At 38.4% G+C, this 9,311-nt stretch overlaps 1 protein-coding gene across 3 annotated transcripts; it reads left to right on the top strand.

Annotated features, from left to right (window-relative positions):
• Window positions 1–983: 983 nt before the first annotated feature.
• On the top strand, window positions 984–9,255 carry LOC145485826 (uncharacterized). 3 transcript variants are annotated; one of them, XM_081464467.1, is made up of 8 exons: window positions 984–1,146; window positions 1,523–2,192; window positions 4,329–4,392; window positions 4,655–4,794; window positions 5,533–5,592; window positions 6,901–6,979; window positions 7,329–8,425; window positions 8,917–9,255. In XM_081464467.1, exons 2-8 carry the CDS (start codon window positions 1,566–1,568, stop codon window positions 9,043–9,045), a joined length of 2,196 nt encoding a protein of 731 aa, XP_081320593.1. In that variant the 5' UTR covers window positions 984–1,146; window positions 1,523–1,565; the 3' UTR covers window positions 9,046–9,255. The 3 variants fall into 3 exon arrangements, with proteins under 3 accessions (XP_081320593.1, XP_081320594.1, XP_081320592.1); XM_081464468.1 differs by lacking the exon at window positions 984–1,146 and having other exon boundaries at window positions 1,457–2,192; window positions 7,332–8,425; XM_081464466.1 differs by lacking the exon at window positions 984–1,146 and having other exon boundaries at window positions 1,457–2,192.
• The last annotated feature ends 56 nt before the right edge of the window (window positions 9,256–9,311 follow it).

Raw genomic sequence — 9,311 nt, 5'->3', positions numbered from 1 at the left:
TCGGCCCGTCCAGCCGCGGTCAGACCCTATTGGCCGGAGCCTGTTCACAGGTTAGGGAGATTGCTAATCCATGTTTATCGGTTTTCGTTATTGATCAGATAAAAAGTAGCGAATTTTAGTGACCCATTTACTGCTAGTGATTAAAATCAAGAATCCAACACATGCCCGTCGAGAAAAAACTATTGTAGTGACAAAACTCAGAATCTAGAAATGGTCGCTAAACTTAGGTAAAACCAAATCGATAAATTTAGATGCCGTTTGCTTCTATTCCGGAATGGTTAGCAGCCTTTTAAAAATATCAGTCAAGAAAAGGAGATAGGAGAGAGCGGTCGGGGTTCACTAAAATTCATATTGATACAGGTCACTGAATTCAAATGTAAATGCGCGAAGGTTTCAATCATATATTCCGTGAATAAATATGGCTAAAATACCCATAATGCGATTTTTTTGTGAGTAAAATTATTTGCTAGAATTGTCTCACTGCAGATTTGCAGATCGCTAAGACGCGTTTTAGAACAAGCTGCCCCTAGATCTATTTTCTAACACTTTATTTTACGCGCAGACTTGAAAAAGAAAAACATATCCAAGATGCATATTAGGTGATATGGGGGCGTTGTAAGTTTGTTTCATTGTTGTTTCAGATAATAAGCGCTTGAAGCAAATTGCGTGGAAGTGATTGGAGAGAAGATCTTGATTTAAATCAACAAACTAGAAAACATCCAATAAAATTATTTATATTTGGACTAATTTTCATTGTATGTTTTCTATAGATCAGTCTCATTTCATAGACTTGGCTCTGGATTGTTTGAATATTCCAAATGCGACGTTGTTTTTTGTGTAAACATTGAGCACTGAAAGTCTTTTCTTTCCATGAATTATAATTTGGTTAAAAACCTGGGCAGGTGCCAAACGTGACAGCGAATCAAATTAGCATATATGAAGCAGCTGCTTGCCATTGTGTCATTCGTATTTCAACACTTCAAAGTAATTTCTGATTTGCATTTTGTGTTTTGTTATTGCATTGGAAACGGAGAAATCAAATTTACAAAGGCTCTTTCATAACCGAGATTATTCAACGTTTGGCGCAGAAAAAGCTTCATTCTGACAAGTTGCGCCAATTGTAAAACTCCAGCACCATAAATCATTGTAAGTATTTTCTTGATCTCGCTGAAAAAGAATATTGGAAGGCGAATTTTTTAACTGAATTTACTGCCACGAGGCATGGAAACATCCGCTGCAGGCCACGCACATTATAATTTGGTGCAATTCAACTTGCGCTTTGCCGCGTCCATACTGTAAGATCATTACTAGCGCGAATATTTTAGGGAGAAGAATATATTACTTATTGAGAGTGCGTTCGCTCAAGGCGTCATTTGATGCGAAAATTATTCAAAATTCTCTTCCGTAACCTAGTTGATATGCGCATATTTTAGAAAAAAAAATGAATCGTAAAGAGTAACAGTATTATTCCTGGTCCGATTATTTATTCTTCTCTTGCTAACTTTTCATTCTATCGGGACAGATTCGAAGGAAAAGTTTGCGCTCGCGAAGAAAACCATTCAACTATGAACAAGTCTTCGGAAAAGAACCCAAAAGTTCTTGTGAAAAGCTCGGCAAAAGGACGAGGAGGCAAGGACGTCGAGATTCGTTCCAAAAAACATAAGAATGAACTGCATATATTGAAAATGTCACAAGAATGGGATTTAAGGAGGCAGCAGAGACGCTTGGATCGCCAGAAGTGGGTGGAAGAGCGAAGAAACCAGAAGTTACCTATCTGGCAGCGAGTTGGTAACCTTAGAGTCCAAGCGAACGAAAAAGAGATTTTGCGGGGAACTGACAATGAACATGTAAACAAGAAGGAACATACCAAAAATTCAAATGAGGGTAGTCAAGATGGCATGACAAATGACGAGAAAGTAAAGGTAAAAGTGAAACAAACTGTCGCAGTACCGCCTGCCGAAAGCGATCCATTTCGCTTCAAGTGCTCGCGTTTATCTGAGCTCATTCAAGAAACGTACAGTCCAAACCAGAAAAGCCATTTATCTGACGAGATTCAGTTTATCAAAACTGAACAGCAGAGAACAATGAAACAGCCCTTACAGTACAACATCAACACACTACAATCATCAAATGTCGCCGCGACACAAATCACTGGACAAGTTTCGATCACAACTTTTAACAGCTCGTCAAAGGTAAGGTAGTTTTAAATTTCCTTCAAGTTTCAGAAGGCCTATTTACACATGCGTGCTGCTTGTAGACACAATGATCAATACAAGCTGGTTAATATTTGCATACCAGTTCCTTGTTGCCAAAACATAACACAGTTAAAAATTATGCGTAAAAAGCCGACTTTCAATCCGTACCTAATGAGAAGTTTTGATTTTTCAGATTACAAGACAGCTGTATTTCTGCGGATGAATTAATTTCATTTCAGCTCAAAGACTTAAAAAACGATAAACCTTTTGAGTTTGAGGTATTTCGTCGTTGCTTTTGGTTCTCGCGAACAAAAGAGATAAAGGTTGTCTGTTTTTCTTTTCAGTTGGTACGTTTTATTTAGTTTGAAATTTCGGAGGAAACTGAAAATTCGACTTATAACCGTGAAGCCTTTACTATACATATAAAAATAAATTGATCAAACCAGATCACCGCTAAGATAATGCATTTGTAGTGATGATTCAATCGTTTCTCTTGCCATGTCCCCAAAGCCTAAGGAAGGCCAAGATCTCCGAGGTATAGCCGACGTATTACTATTAGCTTATGCCACAATAGCTATTGTATATAGAGATATTTTTATTTCCTTTTATAGTTTTGCGAAACACGTGTTATAACGCAGCGTAAGACAATATTTTGCTAGAATCAGAATATTTTCGAAACAAAAAGAAATTCATAATTAAAAAAATTATACTCCCCTTTACTTTCGACGATGTTTAGTATTTGTACGTTAATGTTGTAACTATGAATTTTGTCGTGTTTCATGTCGAATTTTCCGAATGTTTTGCAGATTGAAATTAATATTTTAGTGAGAAAGTACGATGCTTTTAGTTAATTTCTCCAAGGAAAAAACATCGGACATCATGTGACTGAGTTACACAAAACATTGATTCTGAAATCATGAAAAGTAAACTGATATTTCCAAGCGATGCGCAAGTGGAATATTTCCGTAGAGACAAATATTCTGGTGTTTAATCGATTTTATGATTATTATTAATATCATTATTATTGTTATTATTATCTTCTGACAATAAACACCTCAGTCATGATACCCATTTGAACTTAAATTAGGAATTTCATTAAAACAGATCTGAAAGAGCTCGCCACTGAGACTTGAGAATTGATAACTTTAGTCATCTTAGTCGAGCACAGAGATTCAAATGCGAAGACAATGGCAAATACTCAGATTTTGGAAGAAAAAAGGCCACGCTGTGATCTAAGTAAAAATCCACACGGTGAAGAATTCCTCCCGCGGGCTAAATTGTTGTCAAGTTTGGCCATTTTATCTTAATCTATTCTAATTTTCGCTGTTGGTATATTAATGATCAGTCTTCCTTTCCTGCAAGTTGGGTTTATTTGTTTTTTGAGTGCAGTTGTACAAACTCGAACTTTTTTCTCGATTTTCTGAGAATTGATCTTTAAATGGAGATTTGAATTTATATCTCTTTGCGAATTAGTTGATCTTAAGAAATGATAAAATCCATACACCTTATCTGATGGTTTAAAAATAATTGTACGCGTGGATATTTTGACAGCGCGGTGAATTTGTATATATCAACTGCTTTAGATGCAAATTTATTACGCTGAATTCTTTTTTGAACTACAAAATTTGAGCGAAAGTTCATCGCCAATCTGTATTCTTAAGTCAGAGCATTAGTACACGCGCAAAAAACGAACATAAATAAAAACCAATACAGAGAAAAAGTTGTATACTACGGGTGGTGTGTTAAATCATCGAGTTGATTCTATGCACGCAGATGAATTATCCTTGGTCTGTAATCTTGGGTTTTTCTTTTCTTTCAATTTTAATTTTAGTCTCGGAAGGTCTGTAATTTTGCTGTCTTCTGTGTTTATGACTCGTAGTTAGAAATTTGCCCGATGGAAATAAATCTCGGACATAACATTTTACCTCTTACGACAAAACGTGCTTAATTTAAGGTTTCTCAAAACTGAATATTTCGCTCAATATTTAACGTATTCCTCCCGGATTTGCCACACTGGAAAAAGTAATTGCACAGTTGCAGTAGGTGTATCTGCAAATTTGTTAAAGTAAATATAATTGCCAATGCTAATTTGGAGATAAAAGTCGCACTTTTAACTTTGGGTTATTCTTACAGTCTCCAACAAGGCAAGACAAACACGAGGGACAGCAGTATGAAAGCAAACCGTCTGCGGATAAAGGTACATTTCTCATAATCATTTGTCAGCGTTATTAAAAAACTTCATTCCTGAATGGTCGTTTCGTTGCTTTATCAACAAGGCAAAAATCATGTGCGCTTTAACGCATGCTGTCAATTCTTATTCATGTAACTATCACAACCAAGAGAACCCTTTTATGAACGGAGTAAATGTCGATGCCCTGAAAAAAAAATGCTAGTCTTCCGTCGGGTAAAGTGTTCTGATATGAGGTACTACATTAAACAGCTTTTATTTAAATGTGCAGAGGGGAAAGCTGCCCGCAGCCCGAGAGGAGAGGGGCGCGGATGTGGATCTCCACAAAATATGTCGACAACTGAGGGGTTAAGAAAAGACAGGAAGCGAAAATTGGATGCGGTACTAGTCGAAGACGATACGAGGCCGACGGTGAGTTGCTTTCTCTAAGTCCATTTGTTCAATTTTGAATGGACTCGTAATTGGTTGCACTATATTTTGCGTGTTCTATGTACATGTACACACACAAAAGTGACAATTGCTATTGAAATGAACCAAAGAGTTGGAACTGCACGCGTTAATTTTGAATATCTAAATATAGCGATCAGAAAATTCCTTTCGAGTGCAACGCTAACATTTAATTCTGGTCAGCGTTCAGGTGTTAAGGTCTGTGGTAATACACTATATATGCCTGGGTCTCGATGGTCCTCGATGTCCTCTACCTTTCTCGTGGCCCTCTCTCCACTAAGTACAAATGCAGGAGAGCAGCAAAGATGTTATGATGGACTAGTGTCTTTTTCACGGGAAATACTCCGGCTCTAGATACTTTAATTGCAAGCCACTGTGTGGATTTGAATTACTGGCCTATCACTAAAATACGAAACAGACGCATTTCAAGAACTATCCTCTTACAAAACCCATTTTCAAATTCCGTTTTTGCGTATCGAAGGCCGTTTCAAGGCAAAAGAATGATTTGACTTGATCTGAAGGCTCGCTGTTTTCAGATTAGCATTGAAGTATTTAATTACCGGTAAGTAAAAATGAAAGAGACAAAATGGCTAACCGTTTTCATTTGAAAGTAACTGAAACGTTTATGAATAAAAACACTTCTAGTCAATCAAACACGCATTATAACATTTCATATTATGTTATTATTTTCTATTGCTTTAGCCTAAACTCATGTGCGTTGATAAACCGACAACTTTAGAGACTCTTGAAAGAGCAAATGGGGTAAGTAAAACTTGCAAATAATGCAATACTTTTGCTCTTTCATTAGACTGTGATTATTAAAAAAGTTTTTTTTCCCGGCTAGAACGTCCTCTATTTATAAACTTAACATTGTTACGTTAACATGAATTCTCCAAGGTAATCTAATTCATTCTGGCGGCAACATTTTGAGGGTTTTTAATTCTTTTCCGCCCGCTTCTTTCATCGGTGTCATGATCAAGAACCGTTTTCACTTCCCTTTTCAGGAAGAAAGGTGAAACCAGTCTAAGTGTCGCTGAATTAAATTGGATTTTAAAGTTTGGAAAGTTCTCGTAAAAAATAAAAACAAAAACAAAAACGAAACGAAACAATATGTAGTTTTGACGACTTTTTTTGATGGGTCTGACAGAATGCCAACAACTTCAAAATACGTCTTCGATTTGGGAATACCAACATTTTAAAATTAAAATTTATTCCCATTTTATCAGGAATTGCGATAGCTACTAGATCCCACTAGTAACATAAAACCCAGAATTTCCTTGTTTCACGCTGTTAATATGCAGAGAACACAATAAGAAACTTTTCAACACACAAATTTAGTGAGTCGATTTAATATACCTTTATTTAGAATTCTACTTTGGGATATTCTAATTTAATTAACATTTTACTTGAGTTTATACACTGTGCATTAATTACGTAACCGAAACGTTTTTATTGTCAAGTTGTTCAGAGAGATGTAACCGCACGTCGTGTTTTGTACACGGTTGTAGGTTGTAGCTGGTTGTCGCTCGTTTTCCGAGCTCGGCTTTCGCGTCTGAGGGCAAAAAAGCGAACAAAAAATCATAGACCAAACGGAGATTTCTTGACTTCACTGACCACTTCCCTCTAGTAACTATGACGACTCTATGACTAAGTGCACACTTCTAGCACTATAAACTTCGTTTCCGAAAAGAATTTTAATTTTTCGATGATGCTGTGTGCGTGCCATATCGTGAGAAGTTTCCCATCAAATTTGTAACCTCTCGCTTCAGTGTTTTTTCCAGCGACATTGAGGTAATTAATAGAAGTTTGCCTAGTTCCTAGCTAGGCCTTGATATGTCGCCTCGGTCAGTCGTTCTCAGGTCATGTGGTCCAAGGCGAAAAGTGTGACGTCACCGACATCGATTGACCGTGAAGGCCTGGAAGAAAGCCGTACAGGAATTGGGCAAGATAGACGTCACTCCTCGTCCCTCCCTTGACCTTTGATGTCCTGTACGTCTTGGCTTGTCAGAAGTCTTAAATAATTCTTAGTTTGATAAAGTATTTTCGCTTTTTATCAATATTTTCTGGCAGGTTACTTCATCAAATTCCGTGAACAATCCCTCTACAATGATGAGACACAGCCGCGGAGGACTGGATCAGAGCGTACGAGGTATGTAAACATCGGCAGCACTTTCCCGTCCCTCTCCTCCCATATCAAAATAGCGATGGATATCAAGAGACCCTCGATGGGAGAGAGGGGTTGATTTTAAGTGACACAATAAAAAAAGTAGAGACTTCAAAGAATAATTTTACCCATTTTCAACAATTTTGGAATTCACTGCTTTCGCGAAGCTCCAATAACACAAGTAGTTATGCAAAGCTGTCTTTTTCATTTGGTTGTTAGTTCTACCTTATAAATTTATGGCGTTTTACTTAGCTTGTGGCAAATGTGAACTTATTAAATAGACTTTTTCCAAAGAGTTACATGACTCATTTGAACTGATGCTGTTTCTTGTCAGCAGGAGATGAAAGCATGCCGCGGATAAAACAATGCTACTCCTTGCATGACAGTCGAGAAGATGACGTCTCGTTTGCAAAAAAGTCACAAAGCAAATCCACGCCACTTGCCGTTACCATGACATCACCAGTAACTATGACAACCACGCCTTCCTCTAAAGGGCTACCGTCAGTAACGGTGGATCCTGGCTGTATTGTTTACATATCAAAATCGGCGGCGCAAACTCCCTCTCCTGGCGCCAGTCTCCCTCCTCGGGCTGGCTATCTCTTGCCTGTTTATAAACCGGACACTAGAGAAGCTGCTTATGCATTTTTGCCAGCTGGTGCCCAGCTTCCCAATCGAGTGGGGGACAAAGCGGGCTTGGAAACACGTGCGTTACAACGCAAAAATGACAGCTGTACAACAGTTGCAAGTACGAGCACGCACTCTCATCCGCGTCCTCATTCGACAAAAGGTTCAAAAGAGGCAAGTATTGCTAGCCATCCTGACAAAGCGAAGTTTGTTCTACACTCCCAACCTCAGTCCACTTCATACAAAGACAACACGCCACAGAATGCAAGAGTACATTCTGGTTATGAATCAAGCGCGGGTGTGAATGTCACGTCAACAAATCCTTCACGACCTGATTCAGGTAATACTAATGGCGACTTAAGAGGAGGTAGTGGAAATAATCACGTGGTTAATATACCGCACACACATGGGCAACATCCGAAAGCAACCATTTACGTTGGTAACCCGCGAATTTCAAGAGAGGATGTAACTGGCTCACCGCTGCCTCAAGATGACAAAAACTCAATCGCGCCATCAGATAAACTTCATTATCCAGCCGTTTGTCGCACACCAGAAGTTGTACCAAACCCAGCGCCAAACACTCAAGAAGGCATTTTCAACCCGATGGCCTTGTATGTTAGGCCGAGATTGGTTCCCAGGGAGGTAGTGTCGGTAAATCACGCGACAGAACCCAGTCCCCCACTCGTGGAGTACATAAAGACTGATGCGATATGCGATAAAGAGTTGACTAAATGGGACGCCAGAAACGTGGCGGATTTTATCGCAGCAACTGACTGTAGGGATAAGGCGGAACTGTTTCTGGAAGAGGTTTGTACCAAATGATCAAATCCTCTAGTCATCAGCTAGCTTCTACAAATAATTTCATAAATTAAGCAAATTTTTTGTTAATTTTCTTGCTTTACTAGTGTATCACGCTTAACCGATTATGCCACCAGCCATAGTTCTACAGAGATCAATGTCTCTGATTGGTTATTTCTTACGCGCGAAAATTCAAAACCGAGAAACAACCAATTAGAGACACTGCTTGGATCTCCGTAGGGTTAAGTCATCCGTAGGGAATTTTCATGCCCAGTCTCAAGCTGAGAAAGAATTAAGCGTTTGGGGAGAAGTCTTTTCAATACGCCAGCGAATTAACATTAGATTTAAAGTCAGATTATCCCAGCTTATCCTGAAACAGTTGTACCGTGACTAGTAAGGAGAATTTGTTCGTCAATTCGAGGACGCAATGGGTCATAACTTGGTATTAGAATAACCTTAGAAGTGTAATGAAAACCTTCTATTTTTCTCTTGTTTTACAGGAAATTGACGGCAAAGCTCTGCTTTCACTATCCCCAGAGATATTAATGAAAGGAATGAACTTGAAGCTTGGACCTGCTGTAAAACTCTATAATCATATCGTAAATCTGAGAGCAGCACTGTCACTTTAAGCTTTGTTGCATTGTCCAAGCGAAGCACATATTTTGCTAGTTGTATTGGTAAATAATTACTCACTTCATACAAAGCATTTCTTTATACATGTGCCGGAAACACACCTTCCGTCATCTTGATGTCGCTGACGTCGTTACGTGCTATTTATTTTGTATATTTTGTATGATTCATGGTTATTATATATTGATTATTAAAGAAATGTGCGTCAATCAAGTTGCTTCTGTTTATCCCACTGGGGAAATGTTCTCTGAAAAACCCGTGATCC

The sequence above is a fragment of the Orbicella franksi genome, chromosome 4, assembly GCF_964199315.1.
Source record: "Orbicella franksi chromosome 4, jaOrbFran1.1, whole genome shotgun sequence".
Taxonomy (NCBI): domain Eukaryota; kingdom Metazoa; phylum Cnidaria; class Anthozoa; order Scleractinia; family Merulinidae; genus Orbicella; species Orbicella franksi.
Note: the sequence above shows the minus strand (reverse complement) of the source record. Positions and strands in the feature narration are given on the sequence as shown.